This window comes from Sus scrofa, chromosome Y (genome assembly GCF_054392235.1).
Source record: "Sus scrofa isolate SSC_HxYL_T2T_F1_AM1 chromosome Y, Sscrofa_HxYL_maternal_Yorkshire_Landrace_v2.0, whole genome shotgun sequence".
NCBI lineage: Eukaryota > Metazoa > Chordata > Mammalia > Artiodactyla > Suidae > Sus > Sus scrofa.
In genome coordinates this window covers 10,383,940-10,401,925 of record NC_139402.1, presented here as the reverse complement: position 1 = coordinate 10,401,925, position 17,986 = coordinate 10,383,940, and the positions used below count along the sequence as shown (strand labels likewise).

General features: G+C 39.2%; 1 protein-coding gene across 1 annotated transcript in view; it reads right to left on the bottom strand.

Moving 5' to 3' along the window:
* Window positions 1-17,986, bottom strand: part of LOC396706 (U2 small nuclear ribonucleoprotein auxiliary factor 35 kDa subunit-related protein 2) — a 115,090-nt gene that overhangs the window by 62,997 nt on the left and 34,107 nt on the right. The window contains exons 5-8 of the mRNA XM_085009129.1: window positions 15,803-15,908; window positions 13,785-13,871; window positions 10,784-10,902; window positions 9,037-9,250 (exon numbers count right to left, since the gene is read on the bottom strand). Of these exons, the coding sequence (XP_084865255.1) occupies window positions 9,037-9,250; window positions 10,784-10,902; window positions 13,785-13,871; window positions 15,803-15,908 (526 nt within the window). The remainder of the gene's footprint in view (window positions 1-9,036; window positions 9,251-10,783; window positions 10,903-13,784; window positions 13,872-15,802; window positions 15,909-17,986) is intronic.

Here is a 17,986-nt window from a genome sequence, read left to right as displayed (position 1 = left end):
ATGACCTAGCAATCCCACTCTTGGGTATTTATCCAGACAAAGCTTTCCTTGAAAAAGATACATGCACCCATATGTTCACTGTGGCACTGTTCACAATAGACAAGACATGGAAAAAACCCAAATGTCCATTGACAGATGAATGGATTAAGAAACTGTGGTATATATACACAATGGAATACTACTAAGCCATAAAAAAGAACAAAATAATGCCATTCCAGCAACATGGATGGAACCAGAGACCCTCATACTGAGTGAAGTAAGTCAGAAAGAGCAAGACAAATACCATATGATATCACATATCTGGAATCTAATATATGGCACAAAGGAACCCTTCTGCACAAAAGAAAATCATGGACATGGAGAATAGACTTGTGGTTGCCAAGGAGGAGGGAATTTGGGGTTAAAAGATGCAACCTATTGCCTTTGGAATGGAATAAGCAATGAGATCCTGCTGTATAGCACTGGGAACTATGTCTAGTCACTTATGATGGAGCATGATTGTGTGAGAAAAAAGAACATGTATGTGTAACTGGATCACCATGCTGTACAGCAGAAAATTGACAGAACACTATAAACCAGCTATAATGGGAAAAAAAATCATTATTTAAAAGAAAAAAAGAAAGCCCATAGACAAGACCAATTATGTTATTCCTACACAGGTTCTGTGCTATTACATACATTTTATACTAAACATTAATAACTGGTAGAAAAAAAAATTTGCTCATTACAATGTAATTGACAAGAAACTTGGTTATTTCTCTGATATACTACAGTTTAAGATAATAACAGAATTATGACTAATATTTCACCACAAATACCACAATTTTAGGAATTCCACATAAATGTTGAAACATTTATATTTGACATTTATATATATAATATAACCTAAGAAGATTTTATCACCATTTACTTGAAAATGTTCCCCATGTAATTTAACATACCAAATAAACCTAATTAGTTGAACATCTCCCTTTGGGATGTTTCAGGGGCTCTCTGAAACATCCCAAAGTTGGCTGGAAGTCAAAAGAACCTTAATTAGAATTTGATATTTGGGAAATTTATCAAATACGAATTGCAAAGTTTTAAAACACCAGGTCACATAGGATCATAAGTCACTGTGAGACAGCAGATATCTATTTAACTAAAATGACAATAATATTTTTTGGGTTCTAGTAGATAACTTAAAGACAAAGAAATCACAGTCTGTTACTATAAGCAGCTCAATATTTTAAGAAAACTTTGCTGTCTTAATAGAGAAAAAAACAAACTCCAGCCCTGTACCATCCCACCCTCAATAACAAAATCCAGTTATCTAAGTAAATTCAACCCAATCCCAGCCTGACCACGCACGAAACTCTTTTCTCAGGGCTCCCTTTCTATAAACATTTTACAACTCTTTGTTTCAATATTAGGTTATTTCTTCCCCATTTAGAAATAACCAGCTTTAGGACAAAACTGGTTTCCTTCACCTTAACAAAATGCATTTCTCTTCCTCATATTATATTGTCTTTTGCTAAGGACATATATCCTACTTTCCTTGCATACTGAAATGTTTCCCTTATTATTTTGTAGCCTTAATTATATATTTCTATTAGAATTGTCAACTCTTAAAACTGTAATCTCTAGCAAAAACCAAGAACCAAGTAATTGTGAACTGTTTGTCATACCAGCATTTCCCAGTTGTCAAATTTAGGAACATTCCATTAACCTTTGTAAATCTACATCTTCTCATAGCATAATTTCTTTCCTCAATGTGGTATAAGCCATATGTCTAATAAACACAAACATCTTTAGTTCCCCTCCATAAGGAAAGGTAAACTTAGATCTTTTTAGCAGTCAACATTCCAGAATTTTATCTTATTTGAAATGACCATCATCTTGAGTCTTTGTCATTTATAGACAATTCAATCACAGTTTTGTTCTGATGCTTTTATAATATAAAGATCTTCAAGAAAAAAAAGAAAAAAATTTGCTCAATGAAGAGTTGCTATATACCTTCAGTTGTAAAACAAATAAACAAAACCCCCTCAGTTATCTCTTTATTGCAATAAAAGAAAACAAATCTGACTGTATCCTCAAGGATGCAGGTTTGATCCCTGGCCTTGCTCAGTGCGTTAAGGATCCAGAGTTGCCATGAGCTGTGGTGTAGGTTGTGGACAAGGTTCAGATCTGGTGTTACTGTGATGCAGGCCAGCAGCTGCAGCTCAGATTTGACCTGTAGCCTAGGAACTTCCATACACCATGGGGTGTGGCCATGTGCACCCACCATGCACACACAAATGCCTATTTAGAGCTCATGGAAGAGAGGCCGGGAAACTTGGTACAAAGTTTTGATAAATTTGATTCCTAAACAAAAACCTCTTTGATCCTGGGGGGGGGGGGTTGTTTTTTATTTTTTGCTTTTTAGGGCTACATCCTCAGCACATGGAGGTTTTAGTCTAATCAGAGCTGTAGCCTCTGGCCTACACCAGAGCCATAGCAACTCAGGATCTGAGCCTCTGCTTCAACTTACAATGGCATGGCATATGCCATATCCTTAACCCACTGAATGAGGTCAGGGGGTCTTGTTTTCCAGCCTTCTGAGGATAGAGAAAAGTCATACTCCTGCCTACTGCTGACTATAGTACCCAGAACTAACCATCTGGAAAACTGGACCAGAAAACCCAAACAACCACGAAGCCTATTGTCTTCCTAGGGAACCAAGCCAGTACCACCTCCTGCCCCTATAACCTTAAGCAGTGGCTTGGTACAAAAACAGACCCTGACAGCAAGTTCTACTGTTCAAGGATTCTTTTTTCTTTTTTTCTTTTCCTTTTTTTTTTTGGTCTTTTTAGGGCTGCACCTATCGCATATGGAAGTTCCCAGACTGGGTGTCAAATCAGAGCTGCAGCTGCTGCCTACACCACATCCACAGTAATGCCAGATCCAAATCACATTTGTAACCTACACTACAGCTCACAGCAACGCCAAATGCTTTAACCCACTGAGTGATGCCAGGAATGAAACCTGCATCCTCATGAATACCAGTATGACTCTTAACCTGCTGGGTCATGACAGGAACTCCTGCTCAAGGACTGTATCAACTGATACTTCCAGGATGCCAAGCTGAGCTTGGAAAAGAAACTGCTGGTGAAGAGACTGCTTCCTCAAATCTGTAGATATTCATATTAAGAGATAAAGGATCATGAAAAATCAAGTTAACATGACACCATCAATGGAAACTAATAAAGCTCCAATCATAGAACAGAAAGAAAGGGAGATCTATGAACTGGCAAACAACTCAAAACAATCCATTTAAAGAAGTTTAATGAACAAGAATACAAGCAGACAACTGAAAAAAATTAGGAAAACAATGCCATTTGAAAAAGATAAGTTCAGGAGTTCCCGTCGTGGCGCAGTGGTTAAAGAATCCGACTAGGAACCATGAGGTTGCGGGTTCGGTCCCTGCCCTTGCTCAGTGGGTTAAGGATCCGGCGTTGCCGTGAGCTGTGGTTAGGTTGCAGACGCGGCTCGGATCCCACGTTGCTGTGGCTCTGGCGTAGGCCGGTGGCTACAGCTCCGATTCAACCCCTAGCCTGGGAACCTCCATATGCCGCGGGAGCGGCCCAAGAAATAGCAGCAACAACAACAACAACAAAAAAAAAGACGAAAGACAAAAAAAAAAAAAAAAAAAAAAAAAAAGATAAGTTCAACTTACCAATGATTTAATGATTAATTTTATGTTATTTATATTTCACCAGAATAAAAAAAATCTTTACAACCAAAAAAAAAAAAAAAAAGAAAGAAAAAAAGAAAAAAAACCAGTTCAACTAAAATAAATAAAAATCCTAGGAGTTCCCGTCGTGGCTCAGTGGTTAATGAATCCGACTAGGAACCATGAGGTTGAGGGTTCGGTCCCTGCCCTTGCTCAGTGGGTTAACGATCCGGCGTTGCCGTGAGCTGTGGTGTAGGTTGCAGACGAGGCTCGGATCCTGCGTTGCTGTGGCTCTGGTGTAGGCCAGTGGCTACAGCTCCGATTCGACCCCTGGCCTGGGAACCTCCATATGCCACCGGAGCGGCCCAAAGAAATGGCAGAAAGACAAAAAAAAAAAAAAAAAAAAATCCTAGAGCTGAAGGAGACAATGACTGAACTGAAGAATTAAATAGACATCTTCAACAGCAGGACTGACCTGCAAAACAAAGAATCAACTATTTAGAAGATCAGACATATGAAATTATGTAATCAGAACAGCAAAAAGAATAAAGAATGAAAAAGAGTGAAGAAAGCCTAAAGAATTTATGGGAAGCCATCAAAAGAAAAAAATCTCTATTGTGAGAAAGTCAGAAGAAAGGAGAAAGAACAGGACAACAAGTATATTTAAAGCACAAACAATTGCAAACTTCTCAAAACTTGAAGGAGAAATGAACATCCATATCTATGAAGTACAAATCATCCAAAAGGGCTACAAAAAGACATTGTAAATTATGTTATCTGATGTCAAAGATTTAAAAAAAAGATGGCATTCTCTACAGAAACTTTTCAGGCCAGGAGAGCATAGAAGGATATATGTACATACTGAAAAGAAAAAAAATTATTAACCAAGAATACTGTACCTAACAATGCTGTCCTTCAAAAATGAAGGAAAAACTTTGACTTTCCTGAAAATAGAAAAGCTAAGGGAGTTAACAGATCCGCTGAAGGGAGCTCTTAAAATGGAAGAACAAGGACATTAATTTAATGTATAATGTTTCAATGGCAATGATGAATTTACAAAGTCATTACCGTCTTTCACATAACAGCTCTAGTTTAAAATTTAATTATATTACACATAATAATAATTACATAGTTTGCTACAAGATACACCATATAAAAAGCTTGACAACTGTAACATCAATAACATAAAATGTGAGGGAGAGAAGTAAAAGTGCAAAGTTTAGGTATGCTACCAAACTTAGCAGTTTATAATAGAGTTTTATACATATAAGGTATAATATGTAAGACTCAAAGTAACTACAAGGAAAAAACCTGTTGTAGTTACACAAAAGAACATAACAAAGAAGTCAAAGTACACTGACAGATGACATCAAATCGCAAAAGACAGGAGAATAAGAGGCAAGGAAATGTCTACAAAACAGACAACGATGAACAAAGTGTCAATTGTAAAAATTCTTATACTGAAATAAAGCATTTACCTATTTAAAAGTAAATTGGTTAAATTCTTCATAAAAGACACAGAATGGCTGAGTATATTAAAAAAACAAGATCCGGAGTTCCCGTCGTGGCGCAGTGGTTAATGAATCCGACTAGGAACCATGAGGTTGAGGGTTCGGTCCCTGCCGTTGCTCAGTGGGTTAACGATCTGGCGTTGCCGTGAGCTGTGGTGTAGGTTGCAGACGCGGCTCGGATCCCGCGTTGCTGTGGCTCTGGCGTAGGCTGGTGGCTACAGCTCCAATTCGACCCCTAGCCTGGGAACCTCCATATGCCGCGGGAGCGGCCCAAGAAATAGCAACAACAACAACAACAACAACAACAACAAAAGACAAAAAGACAAAAAAACAAAACAAAAAAAAAACCAAGATCCATGTTTTACAACTCAATAACAACAAAAAAAAAAAGGTCAGGAGTTCCCTTTGTGGCTGAGTGGTTAATGAACCAGGAGCATGTGGGTTCAATCCCTGGCCTTGCTCAGTGGGTTGAGGTCCAACATTTGCATGAGCTGTGGTGTAGGTCTCAGATGTGGCTTGGATCTGGCATTGCTGTGGCTATGGTGTAGGCTGGCATTCAGCCCCTAGCCTGGGAACTTCCATGTGCCATGGGTGCAGCCCTAAAAAAAAAAAAAAAAAAAAAGGTCAGTGGCACAGTGGTACAGTGGGTTAAAGATCTGACTGTAGTGTCTTGTTTGCAGCAGAGGCGTGGGTTTGATCCAATGCAGTGGGTTAAAACCAATGCAGTGGGTTAAAAGGATCCACTGTTGCCACACCTATAGTGTAATTCCTTTGCTTGGGAACTTCCATTTGCCCCAGAGGTGGTCCAAAAAAAGGAGGTTAGTGGATCCAAGTAGACATTTTTCCAAAGACATTCAGCTGTTCAACGGATTTATAAAAAGATGCTCTGCATCACTAACTGTCAGCAAAATGCAAATGAAAAACACAACGTGGTATTATTTCAAACTTGTTAGAATGTACGATCAAAATGATAAATAACAAGTGTTGGCCAGCTTATGGAGAAAAGGGAACCCTCCTGCACTGTTGGTGGGAATATAAATTGGTACAACCACTAATGAGAATAGTATGGAGGTTCCTCAGGAAACTAAATATAAAACTACCATATGACCCAGAAATCCCACTCCTAAGTATTTATCAGGAGATACTGAGAACATGTTCAAAAAGATACAGATACTCTTGTTTACTGCAGCTGTATCTACAACAGCCAAGACATAGAAACAAACTAACTGTCCAATGATGGAGGAATGAATTTAAAAAATATATACATATATACATACACACACATATATAAAACACATACATATATATATATAACACACACATATATACATACACAGAGTGGAATATTTTCAGCCCTAAAAAGGGAGAAATCCTGCCCTTTGTGACAACTTAGGTAGATCTTGAGGGCATTAGGCTTAGTGAAGTAAGTCTGACAGAGAAAAGTAAATACTGTGTGATTTCTCTTATATATGGGATCTAAAAAAAAAAAAAAGAAAAAAGGACTGACTGTATCAGAGATCTGATTTGTGATTATCAGAGGCAGTGATTTGTGTGAGGTGGAAGAACTGAATGAAGGTAGTCAAAAGGAATAAACTTACAATCATAAATTAAATAAGTACTGGGACATATGATGACTACAGTTAAGAGTCCTGTATAGGAAGAGTTCCCATTGTGACACAGTGGAAATGAATCTGACTAGGAACCATGATGCTGTGGGTTCGATCTGTGGGTTAAGGATTCGGCACTGCCATTGGCTGTGGTGAAGGCCAGTGGCTACAGCTCCGATTAGACCCCTAGCCTGGGAACCTCCTTATGCCGAGGGTATAGCCCTAGAAAAGACAAAAAACAAACAAACAAACAAAAAACTACAATGCTATATAACATATTTGAAAGTTGCTAAGAGAGTAATAAATCCTAAGACTCCTAATCACAAGTAAAATATGTTTTAATTATATGAGGTGATGAATGTAACTAAATTTACTGCTGTACTCACTTTACGATACCTGTAAGTCAAGACTACATGCTATATGTTAAATTGGCAATTATATTTCAATAAAAAAAAATTATAGAGCTCGGAATTTTATCAAAAGGAAATGTTAGTGGTTATGAACAGTCAGACTGCCATTAACTAGACTTAGGTTTTGAAAGCAGTTCCATGAAGAGGAAAAGTGACATGTTCTAAAGCACAGGGTCAGTCGAACCACACTGACTCTGTGGCAGATTCTTTTAGCATGATATTTAGTGCACTTCTACTTCACTTTTATTAGTTGGACAGTTATTCCTAGGTATCCAAAGTAGACTGATTTCAGAACACCCTTGGATACCAAAATCCATGGATGCTCAGGTCTCATACATAAAAGGGTACAATATTTGAATATAATCTACACACATCCTCCTGTTTACTTTAAATCATCTCTAGATTACTTATAGTATCTAATATAATGTGAATGCTATGTAAATAGCTGTGAATGTGTGGCAAACTCAAGTTTTGATTTTTTGGTTTTTGCAGGGAGGGAATATTTTCAACACAGTTTTTTTTTAATCTCCAAATGCAAAATCTGCAGATGTGGAACCAGAGAACAGAGAGTCAACTATAATGAGAATTAGTGCAAGGAAAGGAAGTATATATAATAGTAACACAAGATAAGCATAAAGAGAAATTTAAAAGAAATTTTAAAAATTTAGGAGTTAGTAAACAGAAGTGTAGCTTTGAATTTAGTCTTGAAGTTTGCAAGAGTATTGCTAACTAGAAGTTGCTGTGCTGTCTATTTTACTTGTCATTTCCAACTATCAGAAAAAAAACTCATGAGTTTAATTCCACCTTTTTTCAAATTATGTGATACTCTCTGCTTTAACATTAACAAAATCATTAAGATCAAAATCTGATCAAATCATAAACAAGGTAGGAGACTTCTGTAAGATTCCACTCTTGGTTCTTGACAGCAAAAGATATTGGACTTGACTTGAACATTAAAAAAAAAAAAATTGTGTAACTTGCATTCTTTTACTCAGTAACACAAATCATGATTTCTGAGACATTATATTCAAACTATCTAATGAATAAACACAACCTCAAAGTGTCAAGGTTTATATTCTTCGGTAATTCTGGAAGAAAGGATGTGTACCTTGGATGGTAATAATTACAAGTAAGGAATTTTATTCCCCATCACAATGTCCTCTAAGTAAACACTGGAACAGCTATCAGAAAACGACCTTATGCACAGAAGGCATCAACTGGAAAAGATCTGGACCATAAGGTGCTGAATGGATGAAAGATTCCAATGGAGGCCTTGGAACCCAGGAAACAGCATCCTGGGACCTGTTTACTTATTTATTTTATTTTTATTTTTGCCTTTTTTCTATGGCTGTACCTGCAGCATATGCAGATTCCCAGGCTAGGGGTCTAATCGGAGCTATAGCTGCCAGCCTACGCCAGAGCCACAGCAATGGGAGATTCGAGTAGCATCTGCGACCTACACCACAGCTCACGGCAACACCAAATCCTTAACCTACTTACTGAGCAGGGCCAGGGATCAAACCCTCAACCTCATGGTTCCTAGTTGGATTTGTTAACCACTGAGCCACTACGGGAACTCGTGCTGGGACCTGTTCATGATTTCATGTTGTAAGTACTTCCACCATATGGGCAATGACGCAGGTGGAAAGTGAGAGAAAAGCAAGTACACTTTCAACAGTGGGAGGTGCCGGGGGCTGCACCGTCATGCTCCTCCCTACCTAGGCCCCGAACATGTACCCCAGCTTTCTCACCACCACCCTCCATCAGGGGGAAATGAACCCGTCCGCTCCGCCACACGCACTGCGCATGCCCACCTTGAACTGGACCACTTTGCCCACGTTCTTGAACTCCGGGAGCACGTCGTCGTAGAAGTCCAGGAACTGCTGGTAGGTTTCCTCCTCGCTGTACTCCAGGCTTGCGTCGGGGTCGTAGTCGTCCCTTCTGCACTGCTCCATTCCAAATGTCGTAAACATACTTTTAATAAGAAGGGTGGGACTTGATGCCGGGAAACTGTGCTTACGTGAACACCTGCGTATGAAGGAAAAACTTGAGTGGTCCAGTGGCGGAAAATCGCACTTTTAAAAGCTTGCTTTAGAAGGTCCAGTGGGGTTCGGCACTGAGGAATGTGACTAGCATCCATGAGGTCGAAAATTCAGTTCCTGGCCTTGTTCAGTGAGTTAAGGATCTCATGTTGCTGTGAACCATGGTAACCCAGAGGTGGCTGGGATCCTTTGTGGCTATGGCACAGGGGTGCCATATGGCACAACTACAGCTCCAGTTCAACCCCTAGCCTGGGAATCTCCATATGGCACAGGTGCAGCCCTAAAACTTTCTTTACACTTTGAGGTAAAGACTCAAGCGACAAAGCTATTTCTACTTAACTGTAAGATAATAAACCTCATTCAGACTTGCAACACTTAACAAAACTGTCCTAAGGCTGACCAATACATCGGATCTCATTAAAATGTAATTTTCAAGTCAGATGCCAATAAAGTCCATTTTAATTAAATTCAGGAAGCCTAGTGTTCGACAGCATAGGGGAAAAAAAGATGATCTGCTGGTATGACAGACTGTTGTGACAGCCACAAAGATACCATATCTGGGGCTCAGGTAGACGATAAGAACCGTATAATCCTGATTCTGTACAATCTGCACTTAACCCAATGCTGAGAGCATAATGCCTGGCACTGTTCTGTGTGTTTCTCATATATTCCCTCATTTCAGTCCCATAGGCTCCACTTGTAAGGGTGATTTTCTTTTTTTTTTTGCTTTTTCAGTCCCCACCCACTCTATATGGAAGTTCCCAGGCTAGGAGTCAAATTGGATCAGCAGCTGCTGGCCTACACCATAGCCACAGATGTAAGGTGCTTCCTCAACCTACTTGGCAGATTCAGCAACTTGGGATCCTTAATCCACTGAGCAGGGCCAGGGATTAAACCTGTATCTTCACAGAGACTACGCTGGTTTCTTAATGCACTGAGCTACAACAGGAACTCTGGGTAATACTATTTTTAATATAAAATTTAGAGATGAAAAAGGAAGGCACAGAGAACTTAACTTTCCCAAAACGACAGCGATTTAAAGCTAGTTTCTGAACCCATAGATCAATTCCTGAGACTGAGTATACTGAGAAAGGTTAATGAGAATACTTTCCTTCTACTTACTCTGATCCTGTCCTTCACAGATATATGTTTAAGCTCATTTTGTGCAAAGTAATTTCCATTGGAAAATCAAACCTAGGGTTCTACAGTTTCTGAAATAGCACAATGGTATTATTTCCCCACTCTTGTTGTCCATATGGACTCAGGACAGCATAGACTAGACAATAAAAATCAAAAAGATCTTTACAAGGCTTGGGAGGAATGCAAGAGAAGCACCATTGGAGAATTAAGTTATGTCCACCCAAGAAATAGGTATTGGGGAAATAAGATCAATAGGGGAAACCGTAAAAGCAGCAAGAAGGCAGCAAATACAAGATTATTAATAATTCAAATTAAAGCCTTTGCCTCTCCCAAAAAGAAAACTCTTTTACTTCTTATATGATACAGCAAAATTATTTACTTATCTCCAAATCTGCAAGCTCCTGTTTTAATGTAGAATGGACAATGAGCTCGATCTTTCTCCATCATCCTTAAGTCTGTGGGTGGTTCTGGGTTTTGCCAGGTGGCACCATTTTCCAACTATTAAAAATAACCATGACTTTACTGGTGGTATAAAATATCATGAAGAATTAAAGATTTAAAGTATATTCAAAATATTCTGGTAAAAAATAAAAACAGATTCATGTAAGATTATACACATTTAAGTTATACAGTCAAGACACTACAATTGTCATGAGACATGAGTAGTGTGTCCCTCTTGGTTCCTGGTCACTGCCAATCACTGTTTATCACTACACCTACCAGGCACAGTCACCAAAAAAAACTAGTTCATATTTTTAAGCAAATATACCACATACTAGTTTTTAAGATGAGGTATTATTATTCAGTATAATAAAAGACAATGCTACAAAAACATCATTCATATTTAATAAAAGCAAAATATGACACAAACAGTAGTATTTAGGATTTATGAGGTATCTTAAGGTTTCTGATAAGGCAATACTCTGCTCCAATACTTTGCTCCAATATTCTAGTAAATTTCTACATAACCGATGTTAAACAAGTTATAATCATGTCAGATTTCTCTTCTCTAGTCCCTGCCAATCTCTCCTTTGGGTCTCCAGGATTCAAACACCCTGATCTCCTTTCAGCTCAATGCTCGGCCTTCTTCCCTCTGCCTGGAGAGTTTTATATTCAGATATAAAACTTAAAACACTGACTTCTCAGAGAACTCTTTCATGATCATTTACCTAAGGAGGTATATCTCTATACTCATCACTCTATCATATCACCTTGCTTTATTTCTTTACAGAACTTAACATTACCTCATCTAGAAAGTAGTGCTCAAACAAGGGTGCCTCATTTGCACCAGAATTAACTTAAGGCCTGAGATTCAGAAAACAAAGGTGTGGAGACTCCTTCTCCCCCATCATGACTAATAAATAACCAAATCCATTTTCCCCCATTATGAAATGGTTAACTACTCAATTCTGCATTATTTAAACTTAGAAATAATACAGTAAGGAAAAATTCTGCTGAATCAGTCAAGGAAAGAAGAATTTTTTAAATAATCACCCTAATAAGGAAAGCAACAAAATATATCACATCATGTTTGTTTAAAAAGAATCCTCACTGGAGTTCCCAGCATGGCTCAGTGGTTAATGAATCCAACTAGGAACCATGAGATTGTGGGTTCGATCCCTGGCCTTGCTCAGTGGGTTAAGGATCCTGCATTGCTGTGAGCTATGGTGCAGTTCTCAGACACAGCTCGGATCTGGCATTGCTGTGGCTATGGTGTAGGCTGGCAGCTGTGGCTCTGATTAGACCCCTAGCCTGGGAACATCCATGTGCCTCGGGTATGACCTTAAAAAAAAGCAGCAGACAAAGAGACAAAAAAGAATCCTCAAAGATATTCACATATACTTTACAGATTACTTTCTTTTTTTTTTTTTTTTTTTTTTTTTTGTCTTTTTGTCATTTCTTGGGCCACTCCTTTGGCGTATGGAGGTTCCCAGGCTAGGGGTCAAATTGGAGCTGTAGCCTCTGGCCTACGCCACAGGCAAAGCAATGCCAGATCCGAGCCACATCTGCAACCTACAATACAGCCTCAGCAACAGAGTATCCGAGCCACATCTGTGACCTTCACCACAGCTCAGAGAAACGCCGGATCCTTAACCCACTGAGCAAGGCCAAGGATCGAACCCACAACCTCATGGTTCCTAGTCGGATTCATTAACCACTGAGCTGTGGTAACGAATGGGAACTCCCAGATTACTTTCTTAAATGAGAAACTGTTAGCTACAGGTTTGAAAGCAACTCAAGATTTAATAACAACAAAATCTCCTAAATTTTCAATATTCAATCCCTGCTTCCTCGAAATCAAATACTTCTTAGGAGAAAGTTATCAATTAAGCCTCTAAGAAGTGAAATAAACACTATTAACTATATAAAATATTTTTTCCTAAGTAAGCCAATTCATATACAATAGAACCTTTTGCTAGATTTACACAGCACAGGGAAGCTGTCTGCTTTTTTATATAAAATTTGATTAGAATGTAGCCTCCCCTATTTTGTTTACATACTACCATGGCTGCTCTTGCACTACAACAGCAGAGCTGAATAGCTGTACGGTTTTATGCTCTTTCTTTTTAGGGCCATACCTGTAGCATATGGAAGTTCCTAGGCTAGGTGACAGCGAATCGGAGCTGTCCCACTACGCCACAGCCACAGTGGGATCTGAGCCATGTCTGAGACATACACCACAGCTCCCCACAATACCAGATACTTAACCCACTGAGCAAGGCTAGGGATCAACCTGCATCCTCTTGGATACTTGTCAGGCTCACAAACAGCTGAGCCACGATGGGAACTCCCAGAGCTGAACAGTTTTGACAGAGATACTATGGCCTGTGGACCTTAAAACATTTACCACATCCCTCTACAGAAAAAGACTTTACCTCTTATAAAGTGTACATGACACTGGATTAAGTTAAAGAAAAATCTTAAACAAAGGTAGTCTTTTTTTTCTTTTTTTTTGCCTTTTCTAGGGCCACTCCTGCAGCATATGGAGGTTCCCAGGCTAGGGGTTGAATCGGAGCTGTAGCTGCCAGCCTACGCCAGAGCCACAGCAACTCAGGATCCAAGCTGCGTCTGTAACCTACACAGCTGGATCATTAACCCACTGAGCAAGGCCAGGGATCGATCCCGAAACCTCATGGTTCCTAGTTGGATTCGTTAACCACTGAGCCACCACGGGAACTCCAAACAGGTAGTCTTCTCTGTCATTGCATGGAAACAAAGACTAACATTTTAAGGAAAACTCTAGTGTATGTATGTAATAAAAAATTGAGTTTTCCTAAACAAACCAAAAAACTCCAAGTCCTCAGATACCAACAGTTTCAAAGACATCATACACTGTATCTGCACAATATACATGTGCATTTAACTAAGATACAAATCACCTCTTTTTCTCTCTTCTTGTGTAGTTTCTGCTCCTCCTCTTCCCTCTCTTTTCTCAGATGTTCTTCCCATTCTTCCCTTAACTTTCGCTTTAAAGAGAAAAGAAAGGTTTTTTTCAGACTTAATTTAAATTTTTTTAACATATGGTATGAATTAATTAAATATATCAGTTATACAGACAATACTAGCTCTTTAAAGATTTTGTTGCTGTTTGTTCAAAACATGAAATTAATTTTTGTCTTTCTAGGGACAAACGCACAGCATATGGAGGTTCCCAGGCTAGGGATTTATCAGAACTACAGCTGCCGGCCTACAACACAGACACAGTCATGCAAGATCCCAGCCTCATCTTTAACCTACATACACCACACTTCATTGGCAACACCAGATCCTTAACCCACTGAGTGGGGCCAGGGATCAAACCCACAACCTCATGTTTCCTAGTTGGACTTGTTACGATCAGCCATAATGGGAACTCCCTAGACTTGAAACTCTTTCTAAAAAATCTCTAGGAGTTCCCATTATGGCTCTGCAGAGATAAATCTGACTGATATCAATAAGGACGCAGGTTCAATCCCTTGCTGTATTCTGTAGGTTAAGGATCTGGCATTGCTGTGAGCTGTGGTGTGGGTTGAAGGCGCAGCTCTGATCCTATGGTACTGCAGCTATGGTGTGCGGTCCAATAGCTGCAGCTCTGTTTCAACCCTTAGCCTAGGAACCTCCACCTGCTGTAGGTGCAGCCCTAAAAAGACCTCAAATAAAGTAGAACAGAGTATAGAGTGGAATCAAGTATTAAAAAAAAATTAAAAATCTCTCAAGAAGGGAGTTCCCGTCATGGCGCAGTGGTTAACGAATCCGACGAGGAACCATGAGGTTGCGGGTTCGATCCCTGCCCTTGCTCAGTGGGTTAACGATCCGGCGTTGCCGTGAGCTGTGGTGTAGGTTGCAGACGCAGCTCGGATCCCCGGTTGCTGTGGCTCTGGCGTAGGCAGCAGCTACAGCTCCGATTCGACCCCTAGCCTGGGAACCTCCATATGCCGCGGGAGTGGCCCAAGAAATGGCAAAAAGACCAAAAAATAAATTAATAAATAAAAATAAAGGCATTAGTTAAAAAAAAAAAAAATTGGAAAAAAAAATCTCTCAAGAAATATTCGGGAGTTCCTGTTGTGGCTCAGCAGTAACGAATCTGACTGGTATCCATGAGGACACAGGTTTGATCCCTGGCCCTGCTAAGTGGGTTAAGGATCTGGTGTTTCCATGAGCTGCAGTGTAGGCTGCATATGTGGATTGGATTTGGCATTGCTGTGGCTGTGGTGCAGGCCAGCAGCTGCAGCTCCAATTTGAACACTAGCCTGCGGATCCATATCTTGGGTCCATATGCTCCTAGCATCCATATGCTGCAGATAAAGGCCTAAAAAAATAATAATTAGGAGTTCCCATCATGGCTCTGTGGTTAATGAATCAGATTAGGAATGAGGAGGTTTCGGGTTCGATCCCTGGCCTTTCTCAGTGGGTTGAGGATCCAGCATTGCCCTGAGCTGTGGTATAGGTTGCTGTGGCTCTGGTGTAGGCCAGTGGCTACAGTTCCAATTAGACCCCTAGCCTGGGAATCTCCATATGCCTCGGGAGCGGCCCTAGAAAAAGGCAAAAAGACAAAAAATAAAAATAAAAAATAAAGTATAGTTGATTTAGTGTTGTGTCAATTTCTGCTGTACAGCATATGGACCCAGTCATACACATATACACATTCTTTTTCTCATACTGTCCTCCATCCTGGTCTATCCCAAGAGACTGGCTAGAGTTCCCTGTGCTGTACAGTAGGACCTCACAGCTTATCCATTCTCACTGTCATAGATTGCATCTATTAAACCCAAACTCCCATCCATCCCATTCTCCCCCTTTCCCCCTTGGCAACCACAAGTCTGCTCTCCAAGACATGAAACTCTTAATGTAAGTAGTCATTCTTTATTTTAATAAGTTATGCTAGTTAGCTAGCTCATTAATTTGACTAAAAGCATACCTCTTCTTTTTCCTGTTGTTTTCTAGCTGCCTCGTTCTTTTCCTTTATTTTGAAATTTTCTTGTGCCTTCTGCTCCCTCAACAACCACTCCTCATGTAAGGTTTGCCTATTGACATAATTACATAATCAAATAAAAGAATAGGCACCATTCTACGAATATGCACACAAATACGCTATATATATAAAACACAAATAACGTACTTTGAAAATGATTAAAATGTCCTGAAAGGAGAGTAAGAGGATCAGATGATATAGTACAGAGCTTGGAAGAGTACTAAAATCAACATCTTCCTAGAAGATAATAGCTTAAAGTCACTATTTTTTACACATTTCCTGTGTGACATTTGTTCTGTCACTTTTACCATATTAAAAGATATTGTGGTGGAGTTCCCATCGTGGTGCAGTGGTTAACAAATCCAACTAGGAACCATGAGGTTGAGAGTTCAATCCCTGGCCTTGCTCAGTGGGTTAAGGATCCGGTGTTGCCATGAACAGCTCAGACGAAGACATAGGTCTGACATAGGTCAGACATAGGTCACAGACGCAGCTCCAATCCCACAATGCTGTGGCTCTGGTGTAGGCTGGTGGCCTCAGCTCCCGATTAGACCCCTAGCCTGGGAACCTCCATATGCCGTGGGGGTAGCCCTAGAAAAGGCAAAAAGACCAAAAAAAAAAAAAAAAAAATTTGAGTTCCTATTGTGGCACAGCAGAAACCAATCTGACTAGGAATTCTGAGGTTTCAGGTTGGATCCCTGGCCTCGATCAGTGGGTTAAGGATCAGTGTTGCTGTGAACTGTGGTATAGGTCAGATACTCGGCTCGGGTCTTAGATCACTGTGGCTGTGGTGTAGGGCGGCAGCTGTAGCTCTGATTCAATTTCTAGCCTGGGAACCTTCATATGCCGCAGGTGCAGCCTTAAAAAGTGAGGAAAAAAAAAAGTAGTTCCCATCGTAGCACAGTGGAAATAAACCCAACTACGAATCATGAGGTTGTGGGTTCAATTCCTGACCTCCCTCAGTGGGTTAAGGATCTAGCACTGCTGTGAGCTGTGGTATAGTTTGAAGATGTGGCTCAGATCTGGCGTTGCTGTGGTGTAGACCAGCAGCTACAGCTCCGATTAGACCCCTAGCTTGGGAAACTCCATATACTGCGGGTGCAGCCCTAAAAAAAGCCAAAAAGACAAAAAGAAAAAAAAAATACACACACACAGAGTAATGACACTAAGGTTTGCCCTTTAGTCTGATCATGGAGAAATACAGGTGCCAATAAGGCATACAAGTTTCAAAACAAAATCTAGGTTTCCACATTCAGAAAGTATTATCCTCCCTATTCTATGCATCTTAAAAGTGGCAACTGCAGAACTGAAGAATTATGAAAACCTGCTATCTGCCATAAACCTATGTGCTACTACTATTCTATACAGTTAAAAGGCTTTTGTGCAAGAGACCTCAAACCAAATAGGTAAAAAGAAGGAAAATATATCTTTTAAAAATAAAGCATTCTTCAAATTTTATGAAAAGGTGACAGTTTATAAAAATTACTTTGTAGGTATGTATTTTCAAAAATGACCAATTTTAAAAGAAATGTTAGTGTAAAATAGCAGGTCCTCATACTCAATATCACAAGTTGCTAAATTAAAAATAAGCTGTATTCAAAGCTTATTTACTAATTAGATATTCAAAACAAAGACTATTTTTCCCATTTAACTTGTAAAAGAGAAATAAAATAAGGAAGTATCTTATATTACTTCAGTGATATCAGCAGTTAATACTGGATTTTATATATAGCCTAGAGATCTAACAATATTTTTACATATTCTACAGGAAAGAGTATTCAGTTTCCAACTACAGATTCCAAAAACACATCTTTCAGCCAGAGTGAAATCTGTCTTATTGTCTATTTCAACATTCATATGAATATTATGGGGTATATATCAACGTATGAGTGTATAAAATTCTGACTTAAAGAATCTTTTGAGGAACTTACTAACTACATAAATTTAAGATCACAAAAATAATTTTAAAAGCAAATTTTTAAATCTGTAGTTTTAATATACTATATTACCTTAAAATAATGCATAAAATATTAACTATGCTCCAATAAATAAATAACATATACATAAAATAGCACATAAAGTCATACATTATTTTCATGTAACTTATTTTTCTTCCTTTCATCTTTTTTG